We start from the raw sequence: 19,129 nt of genomic DNA, 5'->3' as shown, positions 1-19,129 counted from the left end.
AAAGACTTGGACACTGAAAATTATTAAAAAACTGATAAAGGAAATTAAAGAAGACACACAAAAAGGAAAGATATCCCATGTCCATGGATTGGAAGAATTAATATTGCTAAAATGTCCATGCTGCCCAAAGTGATGTATAGATTAAATGCAACTATTAAAATCCCAATGGCATTCTTTATAGAAACAGAAAAAAAAGTCCTAAATTTCAAATGAAAAAAAGAAAAGAAATCTTGAATAGAAAAGCAAGTTTTAAGCAAGAACAAGCTGGAGGTATCACACTTTCTGATTTCAAAACCATTATCAAGAAAAAGAAATGCAACAAGGCAAAGCGGTTGTCTGAGCAAGTCATAAAAATAGCTAAGAAAGGAAGAGAAGCAAAAGGCAAATGAGAAAGGGAAAGATGTACACATTTGAATGCAGAAGCAACAGTTAGAACTGGATATAGAACACGGACTGGTTCAAAACTGGGAAAGGAGTATGTCAAGGCCGTATATTGTAATCTTGCTTATTTAACTTACATGCAGAGTACATCATGAAAAATGCTGGGCTGGATGAAGCACAAGCTGTAATCAAGATTGCTAGGAGAAATATCAATAATCTCAAATATGCAGATGACACCATGCTAATGGCAGAAATCACTGCAGATGGTGGCTGCAGCCATGAAATTAAAAGATGTTTGATCCTTGGAAGAAAAATTATGACAAACCTAGACAGCATGTTAAAAAGCAGAGATGTTACTTTGCCAACAAAGGTCTGTAGAGTCAAAGCCATGGTTATTCCAGTAGTCGTGTATAGATGTGAGAGCTAGACCATAAAGAAGGCTAAGTGCTAAAGAATTGATGCTTTTGAACTGTGGTGCTGGAGATTCTTGAGAGTCCTTTGGACAGCAAGGAGATCAAACCAATCAGTGCTAAAGGAAATCAATCCTGAATATTCATTAGAAGGACTGATGCTGAAGCTCAAACTCCAATACTTTGGCCACCTGATGCGAAGAGTTGACTCATTGGAAAAGACTCTAATGCTGGGAAAGATTAAGGGCAGGAGGAGAAGGGGGCAACAGAGGATGAGATGGTTGGATGGCATTATTAAATTAATGGAAATTAGTTTGAGCATACTCCATGAGGTAGTGAAAGACTGGAAAGCCTGGTGTGCTGGAGTCCACAGAGTCACAAAAAGTTGGGTATGAGTGAGCGACTGACCAACAACAACAAATCACACTTTCTGATTTCAAAATATATTACAAAGTTATAGTAATCCAAATATTATTATATTGGCATAAAACAGGCATATAGAACAATGTAACAGAACAGACTACACAGAAATAAATATATGCCTTTATGGCCAATCTTGATCTTTGACAAGGGTGATAAAGACAGTGGGAAAAGGACAGTCATTTCAATAAACGGTGTTGGGGGCTTCCCTGGTGGATCAGTGGTGAAGAATCTGCCTGCCAAGGGAGGAGACACAGGTTTGACCCCTGATCTGGGAAGACCCACATGCCACAGTGCAACTAAGCCTGTGTGCCACAACTATTGAGCCTGTGCTCTAGAGCCTGGGAACCACAACTACTGAACCCACATGCCACAACTACTGAAATCTGGGCACTGTAGAGCCCATACTCTGCAACAAGAGAAACCACTGCAATGTGAAGTTCGCAACTAAAGAGTGGCTCCTGCTGACCACAACTAGCGAAAGCCCACACCCACGGAATGAAGACCCAGCACAGCCAAAAATAAATAAATAAAACTATTTTTAAAAAAATGGTGTTGGGAGAACTGGGTATCTAGATGCAGAAGAATGAAATGGGACCCAAATTTCACATCTCATACCATATACAAAGATCAACGCAAAACACATGAAGCACGGCACTCAAAGCCAGTGCACTGGGAACCCAGAGGGATGGGATGGGAAAGGAGGTGGGAGGGGAGTTCACAGTAGGGAGACACATGTACACCTGTGACTGATTCATGCCAATGTATGGCAAAAACCATCACAATACTGTAAAGTAATTAGCCTACAATTAAAAGAAATAAATTAAAGAAAATAAAAAAAGGAAAACAGATTGAAGAATTAAATGTAAAACTATTAAAAAAAAAAGAAACAGGGTTAAAGCTTCCGGACACTGGTCTTAGCAATGACCCCCAAAGCACAAACATAAGCAAAAATAAACAAGTGAAATAACGTTAAACTAAAAAGCCTCTGTACAGCAAAGGAAAAAGTTAACAGGGACAACCTAAAGAAAGGGAGAAAATATTTGCAAAACTTACATCTGATCAAGGTTAACATCCCAAACATATAAGTAGCTCATATAACTTAATACCAAAAACCAACTGATTAAAAACATGGGCATGCTGGGGGCAGAGAGGCCAGTGTGCAACAGCCAGAGTCAGAAGGCAAAGGGCAATCTTGGCCCCAGAGACTGGCATCCTCCACCAAACTGTGAGCAGGCTCCCAGTTGCTAACCAAGTCTTCTTGGGATCTTGGACGGCTGACATCTGCCAGGAGGGTCGCAGCCTGAGATCAGCTTCCTAGAGGAGACACACAGCACACCTGAGACAATGTTCTTGTGGTGCATCCAGGAAACCTCGAATAGCCAAAGCAATCTTGAGAAAGAAGAATGGAACTGGAGGAATGAACCTGCCTGACTTCAGGCTCTACTACAAAGCTACAGTCATCAAGACAGTATGGTACTGGTACAAAGATGGAAATATAGATCAGTGGAACAAAATAGAAAGCCCAGAGATAAATCCACGCACCTATGAACACCTTATCTGTGACAAAGGAGGCAAGAATATACAATGGAGAAAAGACAATCTCTTTCACAAGTGGTGCTGGGAAAACTGGCCAACCACTTGTAAAAGAATTAAACGAGAACACTTTCTAACACCATACACAACAATAAACTCAAAATGGATTAAAGATCTAAATGTAAGGCCAGAAACTATGAAACTCCTAGAGGAAAACATAGGCAAAACACTCTCTGACATAAATCACAGCAGGATCCTCTATGACCCACTTCCCAGAATGGAAATAAAAGCAAAAATAAGCAAATGGGACCTAATTAAACTTAAAAGTTTTTGCACAATGAAGGAAACTGTTAGCAAGGTGAAGAGAGAGACTTCAGAATGGGAGAAAATAATAGCAAATGAAGCAAGTGACAAAGAATTAATCTCAAAAATATACAAGCAGCTCAGGCAGCTCAATACCAGAAAAATAAATGACCCAATCAAAAAATAGGCCGAAGAACTAAAAAGGCATTTCCAAAGAAGACATACAGATGGCTAACAAACACATGAAAAGATGCTCAACATCACTTTTTATCAGAGAAATGCGAATCAAAACCACAATGTGGTAGTACCATCTTATGCCCGTCAGAATGGCTGTTATTCAAAAGTCTACAAAAAATAAATGCTGGAGAGGGTGTGGAGAAAAGGGAGCCCTCTTACACTGTTGGTGGGAATGCAAACTAGTACAGCCACTATGGAGAACAGTGTGGAGATTCCTTAAAAAACTGAAAATAGAATTGCCATATGCCCCAGCAATCCCACTGCTGGGCATACACATCGAGGAAACCAGAATTGAATGAGACATGTGTACCCCAATGTTCATTGCAGCACTGTTTACAATAGTACAATAGCTAGGACATGGAAGCAACCTATATGTCCATTGGCAGACAAATGGATAAGAAAGCTGTGGTACGTATGCACAATGGAATATTACTCAGCTATTAAAAGGAACACATTTGAATCAGTTCTAATGAGGTGGATGAAACTGGAGCCTGTTATACAGAGTGAAGTAAGCCAGAAAGAAAACACCCATACAGTATATTAATGCATATATATGGAATTTAGTAAGATGGTAATGATGACCCTATATGCAAGACAGCAAAAGAGACACAGATATAAAGAACATACATTTGGACTCTGTGGGAGAAGGCAAGGGTCGGATGATTTGAGAGAAAAGCATTGAAACATGTATATTATCATATGTGAAACAGATTGCCAGTCCAGGTTCAATGCATGAGACAGGGTGCTCAGGGCCAGTGCACTGGGACAACCCTGAGCGATGGGATGGGGAGGGAGGTGGGAGGGGGCTTCAGGATGGGGGACACATGTTCACCCATGGCTGATTCATGTTAATGTAAGGCAAAAGCCACTACAATATTGTATAGTAATTAGCCTCCAATTAAAATAAATAAATAAATGTCAAATAATTTTAACAGACATTTCTCAAAAGAAGACATACAAATGTCCAACAGGTATATGAAAATGTGTTCAACACCCACAATCATCAGGTGCAAATTAAAACCTCAATGATATACCATGTCAAAACTGTTAGGATGGCAAAACTCAAGACATAACAAGTGTTGGTAAGAATTTGGACTAAACAGATCCCTTAAACACTGCTGGTAGGAACGTAAATTTGTATAGTTATAATGGAAAACAAAATGGGGGTTTCTCAAAAAGTCAAAAACAGATCTACCATATGATTTGCAATCTCACTTCTGTAACTATATCCAAAGAAAATGAAATATGGATCTTGAAGAGATATTTGTACCTCCCATGTTCACCGCAGCATTATTCAAAGAGCCAGATATGAAAACAACCTAAATGTCAATCAGCAGATGAATGGATAAAGAAAGGTGTATTATGAGTGTGTGTGATACTGAATACTTCAAATTTCATGGCTTAAAAATGTATACATATATGTGTGTGCATGAATGGAATATTAGGATATCCCCCATTTTTGACAAGATGGCTGATCCTAGAGGACATTATGCTAAGAGAAGTAAGGGAGATACAGAAAGAGAAATATTGCACAATCTCATTTATATGTAGAATCTAAAATAGACTCAAAACCAGAGGTAGAATAGTGGTTACCAGTGTGAGGTGAGGTAGAGGGAAAGTGGGGAGGTCTTGGTCCAAGAGTACAAAGTTTTAGTTATGTAAGAAGAACAAGTTCTAGAGATTCAATGTATATCATAGCGACTAGTGACTATGGTTAATAATGATGTATTCTATATTTAACATTTGCTAACAGGGTCAGATATGCAGATGACACCACCCTTATGGCAGAAAGTGAAGAGGAACTAAAAAACCTCTTGATAAAAGTGAAGAGGAGAGTGAAAAAGTTGGCTTAAAGCTCAACATTCAGAAAATGAAGATCATGGCATCTGGTCCCATCACTTCATGGGAAATAGATGGGGAAACGGTATCAGACTTTATTTTTTTGGGCTCCAAAATCACTGCAGATGGTGACTGCAGCCATGAAATTAAAAGACGCTTACTCCTTGGAAGAAAAGTTATGACCAACCTAGATAGCATATTGAAAAGCAGAGACATTACTTTGCCAACAAAGGTCCATCTAGTCAAGGCTATGTTTTTTCCAGTGGTCATGTATGGATGTGAGAGTTGGACTGTGAAGAAAGCAGAGCACCGAAGAATTGATGCTTTTGAACTGTGGTGTTGGAGAAGACTCTTGAGAGTCCCTTGGACTGCAAGGAGATCCAACCAGTCCATCCTAAAGGAGATCAGCCCTGGGTTTTCTTTGGAAGCAATGACGCTAAAGCTGAAACTCCAGTACTTTGGCTGCCTCATGAGAAGAGCTGACTCATTGGAAAAGACTCTGATGCTGGGAGGGATTGGGGAAAGGAGGAAAAGGGACCAACAGAGGATGAGATGGCTGGATGGCATCACCAACTCGATGAACATGAGTTTGAGTGAACTCCGGGAGTTGGTGATGGACAGGGAGGCCTGGTGTGCTGCGATTCATGGGGTCGCAAAGAGTCGGACACGACTGAGCGACTGAACTGAACTGAATTGAAGAGGACAGATCTTAAATATTCTCACCACACACACAAGGAAAATGGTAACTATATAAGATGTCAGATGTTAATTAGCTTGACTGTGCTCATTTCCCAATGTACATATATATAAAAAAAATCAAGCTGTGCACTTTAAATTTGAGAAGGCTTTCTTATCCTTGCTATTCTCTGGTACTCCGTATTCAGTTGGGTATAGCTTTTCCTTTCTCCTTTACCTTTCAATTCTCTTCTTTCTTCAGCTACTTGCAAAGCCTCCTCAGACAACCTCTTTGCCTTCCTGCATTTCTTGGTCACTGCCTCCTGCACAATGTTTTGAACCTCCGTCCCTAGTTCCTCAGGCACTCTATCAAATCTAATAAAGACAGAAATGGTATGGATCTAACAGGAAAAAAAAAAAAAAAAAAAGGTGAAGTCGCTCAGTTGTGTCTGACTCTTTGTAACCCCATACACTAGAGCCTGCCAGGCTCCTCCTTCCATGGGATTTTCCAAGCAAGAATACTGGTGTGGGTTACCACTTCCTTCTCCAGGAGATCTTCCTGATCCAGGGATCGAACCCAGGTCTCCTGCACTACAGGCAGCTTTTACCATCTGATCCACCAGGGAAGCACATGCGAAGATATTAAGAAGAGATGGCAAGAATGCACAGAGGAACTATGAAAAAAAAGGTCTAATGACCAAGATAACCACAATGATGTGTTCACTCACCTAGAGCCAGACATCCTGGAATGTGAAGTCAAGTGGGCCTTGGCAAGCATTACTATGAGCAAAGCTAGTGGTGTTGATGGAATTCCAGCTGAGCTATTTAAAATCCTAAAAGATAATGCTGTTGTAGTGCTGCACTCAATATGTCAACAAATTTGGAAAACTTAGCAGTGGCCACAGAACTGGAAAAGGTCAGTTTTCATTCCAATCCCAAAGAAGAGCAATGCCAAAGCACGTTCAAACTACAGTGAATCTTCAGTCATTTGACATACTAGTAAGGTTATTTTCAAAATCCTTCAAGCTAGGCTTTAGTAGTATGTGAACCAAGAAATTTCAGATGTACACACTGGGCTTCAAAGAGGCAGAGGAACCAGAGATCAAATTTCCAGCATTTCTTTTTTTTTTTTTCCCCCTAAATATATTTATTTTAATTGGAGGCTAATTACTTTACAATATTGTATTGGTTTCGCCATTACACTGACATGAATCTGCCACAGGTGTACATGTGTTCCCCATCCTGAACCACCCTCCCACCTCCCTCCCCATACCATCCCTCTGGGTCATCCAGTGCACCAGCCCAGAGCATACTGTATCATGCATCAAACCTGGACTGGTGATTTTTTTCACATATAATCATATACATGCTTTAATGCCATTCTCCCAAATCATCCCACCCTCGCCTTCTCCCAGAGTCCAAAAGACATATCTGTGTCGCTTTTACTGTCTCACATAAAGGGTTATCATTTGTCAGGGTGTGTTTAACAGGAAGATTCCTACATGCTGTTTCTTACAAGTCCTTTGTTTCTTTTTAATCAGAACAGCAGGCTGCTCCCAGGAACTGAGATAATTGTGTGAGACAGGCTTGAATCTCCTTTAGTAAACATTCTCTTTACGACAAACTTGCTTAGTCTTGATCCCCTTTCTTGAGATATGGATTGTCTCCTGACTTGTGACCATTATTAATCCCTTGTTCCCTTGGTAACGGTTGCTGTACATTTGGTTTTCTGATCTTTATCATTGTTGAAAGAACTTTCTTGTACCACAGACTATATATACTCACAGAAAAATCATTAAGCACTTTTGCTCCATCAGACCTTGGATCCCCATGTCTTTCTTTCTTCCTTCCTTCCTTCCTCCCTCCCTCCCTTCCTTCTCTCTTTCTTTCTCTCTTTCATTCTCTCTTTCACTCTTTCTTTCTCTCTCTCTCTCTCTCTCTCTCCCTCCAGCTCTCTCTTTCACTTTCTTATCGTCGACTCTGGGCCACCAGGTCCCGGTCCATTAAAGGACCCCAACAATCTTTACTGTCTTTCTAAATTCCATATATATGCATTAGTATACTGTATTGGTGTTTTACTTTCTGGCTTGCTTCACTCTGCATAATAGGCTCCAGTTTCATCCAACTCATTAGAACTGATTGAAATGCATTGTTTTTGACGGCTAAGTAATACACCATTGTGTATATGTACCACAGCTTTCTTATACATTTGTCTCCTGATGGACATCTAGGTTACTTCCATGCCCTGGCTATTATAAACAGTGCTGCAATGAACATTGGGGTACATGTGTCTCTTTTATTTCTGGTTTCCTCAGTGTGTATGTCCAGCAGTGGGATTGCTGGGTCATATGGCAGTTCTATTTCCAGTTTTTTAAGGAATCTCCACACTGTTCTCCATAGTGGCTGTACTAGTTTGCATTCCCACCAACAGTGTAAGAGGGTTCCCTTTTCTCCACACCCTCTCCAGCATTTATTGTTTGTAGACTTTTGAATAGCCACCATAAAACTGGTGTGAAATGGTACCTCATTGTGGTTTTGATTTGCATTTATCTGATAATGAGTGATGTTGAGCATCTTTTCATGTGTTTGTTAGCCATCTGTATGTCTTCTTTGGAGAAATGTCTCTTTAGTTCTTTGGCCCACTTTTTGATTGGGTTGTTTATTTTTCTGGAATTGAGCTGCAGGAGTTGCTTGTATATTTATGAGATTCATTCTTTGTCAGTTGCTTCGTTTGCTGTTATTTTCTCCCATTCTGAAGGCTGTCTTTTCACCTTGCTTATAGTTTCCTTTGTTGTGCAGAAGCTTTTAATTTTAATTAGGTCCCATTTGTTTATTTTTGCTTGTATTTCCAATATTATGGGAGGTGGGTCATAGAGGATCTTGTTGTGATTTCTGTCGGAGAGTGTTTTGCCTATGTTCTCCTCTAAGAGTTTTATAGGTTCTGGTCTTATGTTTAGATCTTTAATCCATTTTGAGTTTATTTTTGTGTATGGTGTTAGAAAGTGTTCTAGTTTCTTTCTGTTACAAGTGGTTGACCAGTTTTCCCAGCACCACTTGTTAAAGAGATTGTCTTTTCTCCATTGTATATTCTTGCCTTCTTGGTCAAATATAAGGTGTCCATTTGTGCGTGGATTTATCTCTGGGCTTTCTATTTTGTTCCATTGATCTATATTTCTGTCTTTGTGCCAGTACCATACTGTCTTGATGACTGTAGCTTTGTAGTAGAGCCTGAAGTCAAACAGGTTGATTCCTTCAGTTCCATTCTTCTTTCTCAAGATTGCTTTGGCTATTCGAGGTTTTTTGTATTTCCATACAAATTGTGAAATTATTTGTTCTAGCTCTGTAAAAAATACCATTGGTAGCTTGATAGGGATTGCAATGAATTTACAGATTGCTTTGGGTAGTACACTCATTTTCACTATATTGATTATTCCAATCCATGAACACAGTATATTTCTCCATCTATTAGTGTCCTCTTTGATTTCTCTCACCAGTGTTTTATAGTTTTCTATATAGAAGTCTTTTGTTTCTTTAGGTAGATATATTCCTAAGTATTTTATTCTTTTCGTTGCAATGGTGAATGGAATAGTTTCCTTAATTTCTCTATTTTCTCATTTATAGTGTATAGGAATGCAAGGGATTTCTGTGTGCTGATTTTATATCCTGCAAGTTTACTATATTCATTGATTAGTTCTAGTAATTTTCTGTCATGTCATCTGCAAACAGTGAGTGTATTACTTCTTCTTTTCCAATTTGGATTACTTTTATTTCTTTTTCTGCTCTGATTGTTCTGGCAAAAACTTCCAAAACTATGTTGAATAGTAGTGGTGAGAGTGGGCATTTGTTTCTGACTTTATGGGAAACGCTTTCAATTTTTCAGCAATGAGGATAATGTTTTCTGTGGGTTTGTCACATATAGCTTTTATTATGTTGAGGTATGTTCCTTCTATTCCTGCTTTTTGGAGGGTTTTTATCATAAATGAATGCTGAATTTTGTCAAAGGCTTTCTCTGCATCTATTGAGATAACCATGTGGTTTTTATTTTTCAATTTTTTAATGTGGTATATTACATTGATTGATTTGCAGATATTGAAGAGTCCTTGCATCCCTATGATAAAGCCCACTTGGTCAGGATGTACCATCTTTTTAGTGTGATGTTGGATTCTATTTGCTAGAATTTTGTTAAGGATTTTTGCATCTATGTTCATCACTGATATTGGACTGAAGTTTTCTTTTTTTGTGGCATCTTTCTCAGGATTTGGTATTAGGGTGATGGTGGCCCCATAGAATGGGTCTGGAAGTTTACCTTCCTCTGAAATTTTCTGGAAGAGTTTGAGTAGGATAGGTGTTAGCTCTTGTCTAAATTTTTGGTAGAATTCAGCTGTAAAGCTGTCTGGTCCTGGGCTTTTGTTTGCTGGAAGACTTCTAATTACACTTTCAATTTTTGTGCTTGTGATGGGTCTGTTAAGATTTTCTGTTTCTTCCTGGTTCAGTTTTGGAAAGTTGTACTTTCCTAAGAATTTGTCTATTTCTTCCAAGTTGTCCATATTATTGGCATATAGTTGCTGACAGTAGTCTTTTATATTCCTTTGTGTGATCTCTCCATTTTCATTTCTAATTTTATTGATTTGATTTCTCTCCCTTTGTTTCTTGAAGAGTCTGGCTAATGGTTTGTCAATTTTATTTATCTTCTCAAAGAACCAGCTTTTGGCCTTGTTGATTTTTGTTATGGTCTCTTTTGTTTCTTTTGCATTTATTTCTGCCCTAATTTTTAAGATTTCTTTCCTTCTACTAACCCTGGGGTTCTTTGGTTCTTCCTTTTCTAGTTGCTTTAGGTGTAGAGTTAGGTTATGTATCTAACTTTTTTTCTTGTTTCTTGAGGTAAGCCTGTATTGCTATGAACCTTCCCCTTAGCACTGCTTTTACAGTGCCCCATGGGTTTTGGGTTGTTGTGTTTTCATTTGCATTCGTTTCTATGCATATTTTGAGATTTCTTCTGGGATTTGTTGGTTATCCAGCAGCGTGTTGTTCAGCCTCCATATGTTGGAATTTTTAATAGTGTTTCTCCTGTAATTGAGATCTAATCTTACAGCGTTGTGGTCAGAAAAGATGCTTGGAATGATTTCAATTTTTTTAAATTTACCAAGGCTAGATTTATGGCCCAGGATGTGATCTATCCTGGAGAAGGTTCCGTGTGTGCTTGAGAAAAAGGTGAAATTCATTGTTTTGGGGTGAAATGTCCTATAGATATCAATTAGGTCTAACTGGTCTATTGTATCATTTAAAGTTTGTGTTTCCTTGTTAATTTTCTGTTTAGTTGATCTATCCATAGGTGTGAGTGGGGTATTGAAGTCTCACACTATTATTGTGTTATTGTTAATTTCCCCTTGCATATTGTTAGCATTTGTCTTACATATTGTGGTGCTCCAATGTTGGGTGCATATATATTTATAACTGTTATATCTTCTTCTTGGATTGATCCTTTGATCATTATGTAGTGTCCTTCTTTGTCTCTTTTCACAGCCTTTATTTTAAAGTCTATTTTATCTGATATGAGTATTACTACTCCTGCTTTCTTTTGGTCTCTATTTGCATGGAATATCTTTTTCCAGCCCTTCAGTTTCAGTCTGTATGTGTCCCTTGTTTTGAGGTGGGTGTCTTGTAGACAACATATATAGGGGTCTTGCTTTTTTATCCATTCAGCCAGTTTTTGCTTTTGGTTGGGGCATTCAACCCATTTACATTTAAGGTAATTATTGATAAGTATGATCCTGCTGCCATTTACTTTTTGTTTTGGGTTCAAGCTTATACACCCTTTATGTGTTTCCTCTCTAGAGAAGATCCTTTAGCATTTGTTGGAGAGCTGGTTTGGTGGTGCAGAATTCTCTCAGTTTTGCTTCTCTGTAAAGATTTTGATTTCCCCTTCATATCTGAATAAGATCCTTGCTGGGTACATTTGAATGAGACCTGGGCTCTAGGTTATTTTCTTTAATCCCTTCAGTATTTCCTGCCATTCCCTCTTGTCCTGAAGAGTTTCTATTGAAAGATCAGCTGTTATCCTTATGGGAATCCTCTTGTGTGTTAGTTGTTGTTTTCCCCCTGTTGCTTTTAATATTTGTTCTTTGTGTTTGATCTTTGTTAATTTGATTAATATGTGTCTTGGGGTGTTTTGCCTTGGGTTTATCCTGTTTGGGACTCTCTGGGTTCCTTGGACTTGGGTGATTATTTCCTTCCCCATTTTAGGGAAGTTTTCAACTATTATCTTCTCAAGTATTTTCTCATGGTCTTGCTTTTTGTCTTGTTCTTCTGGGACTCCTGTGATTCGAATGTTGGGGCATTTCACATTGTCCCAGAGGTCTCTGAGATTGTTCTCATTTCTTTTAATTCGTTTTTCTTTTTTCCTCTCTGTTTCATTTATTTCTACCATTCTATCCTCTACCTCACTTATCCTATCTTCTGCCTCTGTTATTCTACTGTTGGTTCCCTCCAGAGTGTTTATCTCAGTTATTGCATTATTCATTACATATTGACTCTTTCTTATTTCTTCTAGGTCCTTGTTAAATTTTTCTTGCATCTTCTCAATCCTTGTCTCCAGGCTATTTATCTGTAACTCCATTTTGTGTTCAAGATTTTGGATCATTTTCACTGTCATTATTTGGAATTCTTTATCAGGTAGATTCCCTATCTCTTCCTCTTTTGTTTGGTTTGGTGGGCGTTTATCCTGTTCCTTTACCTGCTGAGTATTTCTCTGCCTTTTCATCTTGTTTATCAGCATTTCTTTTATATCTTTTTGTTCTATGATTGCCATGGCTAGGATTATCAAAACTCTCTTGAATAATAGTGGTGAGAGTGGGCACCCTTTCTTGTCCTAATTTTAGAGGATATTCTTTCAATTTTTCACCACTGAGGGTAATGTTTACTGTGTGTTTGACCTATATGGCTTTTATTATTCTGAGGAATGTTCTTTTTATGCCTGCTTTCTGGAGAGTTTTTTAATCATAAATAGGTGTTTAATTTTGTCAAAGTCTTTCTCTGCATCTGTTGAGATAATCATATGGTTTTTAATCATTCAATTTGTTAATATGATGTATCACATTGATTGATTTGCAAATACTGAAGAATCCTTGCATCCCTGGAATAAAGCCCACTTGACCATGATCTTTTAAATATGTTGCTGGATTCTGTTTCCTAGAATTTTGTCGAGGATTTTTGTATCTATGTTCATCAGTGATATTGGCCTGTAGTTTTGTTTGTGGCATCTTTGGTTTTGGTATTAGGGTGCTGGTGACCTCATAGAATGAACTTGGGAGTTTGCCTTCCTCTGCAATTTTCTGGCAGAGTTTAAGATTGGTGTTCGCTCTTCTCTAAAATTTAGGTAGAATTCACCTGTGAAGCCATTTGTTCCTGGGCTTTTGGTTGTTGGAAGATTTTTGATAACAGTTTCAATGTCCATGCTTGTGATGGGTCTGTTAAGATTTTCTATTTCTTCCTGATTCAGTTTTGAAAGGTTATACTTTTCTACTAATTTGTCCATTTCTTCCAAGTTGTCAATTGTTCATACTAGTCTCTTATGATCTTCTGTATTTCTGTGTTGTCTGTCTGTTGTGACTTCTCCATTTTCATTTCTCATTTTATTGATTTGATTCTTCTCTCTTTTTTTCTTGTTGACTGTGGCTAATGGTTTATCTATTTTATGTATATTCTCAAAGAACCAGTTTTTAGTTTTGTTGATTTTTGCTATAGCCTCATTCGTTTCTTTTTCAGTTATTTCTGCTCTGATTTTCATGATTTCTTTCCTTCTATTAACTTTGGGGTTTTTCTGTTCTTCTTTTTCTAGCTGCTTTAGGTGTAAAAGTTTGGTTGTTTATTTGATGTTTCTGGTTTTTTTTTTTTTTTTTTTTTTTTTTTTTTGAGGTATGCCTGTATTGCTAAGAATCTCCCTCTTAGCACTGCTTTTACTGAATCCCATAGGTTTCGGGTTGTCATGTTTCATTATTATTTGTTTCTATGCATAGTTTGATTTCCTTTTTGATGTCTTCCATGATCTATTAGTTATTAAGAAACATGTTGTTTAGCCTCCATGTGTTTGTGTATTTTTATAGTTTTTTTTCCCTATAGTTGATATGATCTTACTTACCATTCTGTGATCAGAAAAGATGCTTGAAATGATTTCATTTTTTTACAATTTACTAAGAGTAAATTCGTGGCCCAGGACATGATCTATCCTGGAGAATGTTCCGTGTGCACTTGAGAAAAAGGAAAAATCCATTGCTTTTAGGTGAAATGCCCTGTATATATCAATGAGATCTAACTGGTCCATTGTATCATTTAAAGGTCTGTTTCCATATTAATTTTCTGTTTTGTTGATCTATCCACAGGTGTGAGTGGGGTATTAAAGTCCCCCACTATTAGTGTGTTACTGCTAATATAGCCTCTCATACATGTTAGCATTTCCCTTACATATTGTGGTGATCCTATGTTGGCTGCATATATACTTACAATTGTTATATCTTCTGGGATTGATCCCTTGATCATTATGTAGTGTCCTTCTTTGTCACTTCTACATAGAAAACACTAATAATACCACCAGAAAATTACTACAGCTAATCAAAGAATGTAGTAAAGTTGCAGGATATAAAATTAATATACAAAAAAACCCTTGCATTCCTATACACTAACAATGAAAAACAACAGAAAGAGAAATTAAGGAAACAATCCCATTCTCCATGGCAATGAAAAGAATAAAATACTTAGGAATAAATTTAAAGAAACAAAAGACCTATATATAGAAAACTATGAAACACTGATGAAAGAAATCAAAGATGACACAAACAGATGAAGAAATACACCATGTTCATGGATTGGAAGAGTCAACAGAGTGAAAATGAGTATACTACCCAAAGCAATCTAAAGATTCAATGCAATCCCTATCAAGCTACCAGTGGTATTTTTCACAGAACTAGAACAAATAATTTCACAATTTGTATGGAAATCCAAAAAACCTCGAATAGCCAAAGCAATCTTGAGAAAGAAGCATGGAACTGGAGGAATCAACCTGCCTGACTTCAGACTATACTACAAAGCTACAGTTATCAAGACAGTATGGTACTTGAACAAAGACAGAAATATAGATCAATGGAACAAAATAGAAAGCCCAGAGATAATTCCATGCACCTATGGACACCTTATCTTTGACAAAGGAGGCAAAAATATACCATGGAGAAAAGAAAATCTCTTTAACAAGTGGTGCAGGAAAAACTGGTCAACCCTGTGTAAAAGAATGCAAATAGAACACTTTCTAACACCATACACAAAAATAAACTCAAAATGGATTAAAGATCTAAATGTAAGGCCAGAAAGTATAAAATTTGTAGAAGAAAACACAGGCAGAACACTCTCTGACATAAATGACAGCAAGATCCTTTATGACCCACTTCCCAAAGTAATAGAAACAAAAAATAAATAAATAAACAAATAGGATCTAACTAAACTTAAAAGCCTTTGGGCAATGAAGAAACTATAAGCAAGGTGAAAAAGAAGCCTTCAGAATGGGAGAAAATAATAGAAAATGTAAAAACTAACAAAGAATTAATCTCCAAAATACACAAGCAATCCATGCAGCTCAATACCAGAAAAATGCACAATACAATCAAAAAGTGGAGAAAGAACTAAACAGACATTTCTCCAAAGAGGACATACAGATGGCAATGTAGGAGACCTGGGTTCGATCAGTAGGTTGGGAAGATTCCCAGAGAAGGGAAAGGCTGCCCACTCCAGGATTCTGACCTGGAAAATTCCATGGATTGCATACTCCATGGGATCATGAGATGGACACGACTGAGCGACTTCAACATACATACATATGTAAATAGTCCATAGCACTTAGCTGGCAACTTTGTTTAATAAGTAACTCAATTGAATTCTGTTTAAAATATACTGGGGAACACAATAAATACCAAGATATCTTGTTCATTCCATAACATAGTAAGGAGCACAAATTTATTTTAAAATACAGAAATATGTAAATTAAGCATTAGAGCCAAATGCCAGTTTCCTATTATCCAACCTAGATTTTAAACTTTCCAAAGATAGAAGTGCCAAGGTAGGCTTAAAAACAACATCTCACTAAGATTAATAAAAAGGAGAAAAAAATACTGAGAGTCTGCAAGTATACAGGAGAGTAAATCTATTCTAGACTGCTAATGAAAATTAATAAAACTTTACCCAGTGCTTTTTATATGCCTCACATATATAAGAGGAGCTCAGGAAATATTTTTTTGTTTAATGAATAAGTAAATACCACCTTTATGCATGTTGGTTTGGCAACTTACTGATATTTTTCATGCTTTCTCACCTACAATTCCATTTCTAGAGATTTATTCTAAGGAAACAGTTACATATGTACACAAAGATTCAGGTACAAAGTGTTTTGACAAAGCCCTGATTACATTTGCAAAATAATTGGAAATATACTAAATTTCCAGAATATATGAAAAATATATATTTGATATGATATATTCATACAACAGAATATTTATGCCAATATTAAGAATTCTGTCCAATGCCATCCAACAGTCCATGACAGGGTCAAGATTCAGATTTAGGCCTGTTTGCCTCCAATATATATTTCTAAGCATGCAGATATATCTTAAGGGTAACTTGAGGCTAGAAAAGATGAAACGTACCATGGTGAAGAGAATAAGTTACTACAATGAGACATTAAAAGGCTGATATGATAGACTAGATTAATGAGATGTAAGTTAAAAAGGCATAAATGTACCTGTAACTAAGTCTAAAATGTACATATGCATAAGTACAAACTCGGAAATTACTAGTAAGCTATGTACTAGTAGCTTACTAGTAGCCCATATAAAAATGTTTAATGAATTTTAGAAAACTGCACATTCACTATGTCATGGTCAAAAGCTGATTTTAAGCAAGGTTGATTGTGATGACCCAAAACAAAAATAAATATAAAAACAAATGTAATCTTAGACTGAAACACCAGGGAAGCCTAATCAGCATTAAAACAGAAATCAATTATCTTGAACAAGAAAAGTCAGAGTCTGACTCTATCTTGCAGTATTCAAAATACTTACACCAGAAGAAAACACTAGCCATCCTGAACATGTTTGGCAGAAAAAGATCATGAAAGTGAAGGAACTCAAAGCTTTGACCCAGGAGTAATTGTTAAATTACTAATATGTTTACCCAGGAAACAAAACTAAATAAAGTGAATGGACATCTGAAGAGTTGTTTTGTGGAAGAGAGATGAGAACTGTTCTGGATAGCATCAATGCAAGAGATACAGGGCCAATAGATAGAATATGATTATGAGACAGGTAGAATATGTGGAAGAGAGATGAGAATTGTTCTGGATAGCATCAATGCAAGAGATACAGGGCCAATAGGTAGAATATGATTATGAGACAGGTTTGTGTTTGATGAAAGAAAGGACCTTAAATTGAATGAGAGCTGCCAGAAAATGGAATGGACTGCCTTAGGTTCCTTTATCCAGTTTTATTCACATTGAAGAAAACAGCCAGTTAGTGTGCCTATTGTAGAGGGGATTACAATACTATAGAGTAGGCAAATTAGAAAACATCTAAGATTGCTTTCAAAACTGAGATCTTAATGAATTTCTTAAACTAAAGCTTCCAAATATCATGTGCACCTGTATAATTTTTTTTCCAGAAACAAAAACTAGACTGCTTACAAGAACTAAAACCCTATACTACTCATCGATTATTCATTAAAAAAATCAAAAAACTGTTTTTTATTGGAGTTAGTATTTTAGATGTTTGGGCTAAAAATAATAAAATATTTACTTTGAGACATCTTGTAACTATTTCTCTCAACTTGAAAAACATGCCTAACAAATACTTCAAAGACATTTTTGATGAATAGAGTTAACAAAGAAACAAACCTAACAGTTTTTACATCATATTTATGTCATACAAAATTCACAAACTTTTGTAGGCAAGTTACCTGCTCTGGTTTCACTAGCTGCTTTTTGGACTCCTCTTCTTTGGCCGCATGCACACTTATAGATGCATATATTAGACCTGCTGGCATGGTTGTCAACTTTCCCATCTGAGAAAATATATCAAAATGTATTTTTAATTGAAAAGCTTCCCACCCCATATTTCCTGATAAATTTGGGGGTGGCACATTTGAGGAACACTATGGGTTTCATTTAGGTGTATTAAAAACTCAAGCATTCCAAACAATTCATACCTTTTTAGGATATAATTCCTAAAATTCTCCTCTCATGATAAATGGTAGAGTATTATTTTCACCAATTTGTTAACTACTTACTTCATATGGAATACAGCAATATAGTAATTAGCAGGAAGAAGTGAATATAAAATTTTACAGGTGAAGTGAGATAGATTATGATATTCACTCAGTTCACAAATATTAACTGAGTAATTACTATATGCCAGACCCATTGGGAACAAAACAACAATTCTTGCTTTCATGGAGCTGACATTCTAGTGGAGTAGAGACAGAAGATATATACAATACATAAATTATATGGTATACTACAATCGATAATGCTAAGGAGAAAGTAAAAAATAAGGGTGATCTGGAGTACTAGGTGATTCAGGTTGTATCTTGAAACATAATTTATAATCACATTATTTATAAAAATAACTTCCTACCATTACAAATCTTATTCCCCTAATACATTCTTTTTTAGCTATTATATTTAATGCTTGATCTAAAGCCAAAAGTGACCTTTGTTTTTGATATAACTTGATTTAAATTAAGAATGCTGGAAAATTACTGTCTCTAAGAACAAAGTGCTCCAGTGTTTATCCAGTGTCAAAATAATTCCTAAAAATTATACATTCAACAAGGCCAAATGAAAAACTCTCCAGAGAACAACTATTTTAAGAGCTTTATTCTTTAGACTCGAAAGGAGGGCCTGATGAAATTGACAAAAGACATCCACAGGGAAGAGGTTTCTCTGGCTTACACATAAGTGGAATTGTTCAAGAACTGGAAGAAACACCAGCCAAAGGATTCCAAATGTTCTCAGATAACAGTGATAGTAACTGCATTTCATTTCTGACATATTTTTTCCATAATTTCTGGGCAAAATAAGGGAAAGTACTGGTACTAGTAAAGCAATTTCCTGTTTAGGCATGACTCTGATTTAGATTGAGACTCCAAAAATATACAGTAAAATTAAGACAACACTAATAAAAAGAAATTGTTTTCACTGTTTTTCTACCTTCAACCTTCCCTCTAGTACGTATGTCAGCATCATAGAACAATTGATCTAGTCCTGGCTTCCCGAAATACATCACTTTTGATTTCTT

At 36.7% G+C, this 19,129-nt stretch overlaps 1 protein-coding gene across 2 annotated transcripts in view; it reads right to left on the bottom strand.

Moving 5' to 3' along the window:
- Positions 1-19,129, bottom strand: part of APOOL (apolipoprotein O like) — a 103,271-nt gene that overhangs the window by 47,583 nt on the left and 36,559 nt on the right. The window contains exon 2 of one of the 2 annotated variants that reach the window (XM_006065023.4): positions 17,790-17,894. The exons of the other annotated variant lie outside the window; for it this stretch is intronic. Coding sequence (XP_006065085.1) covers positions 17,790-17,894 — 105 coding nt within the window. The remainder of the gene's footprint in view (positions 1-17,789; positions 17,895-19,129) is intronic. 2 annotated transcript variants of the gene reach the window in all.

The sequence above is a fragment of the Bubalus bubalis genome, chromosome X, assembly GCF_019923935.1.
Source record: "Bubalus bubalis isolate 160015118507 breed Murrah chromosome X, NDDB_SH_1, whole genome shotgun sequence".
NCBI lineage: Eukaryota > Metazoa > Chordata > Mammalia > Artiodactyla > Bovidae > Bubalus > Bubalus bubalis.
This window is presented reverse-complemented; position numbering and strand designations above follow the sequence as displayed.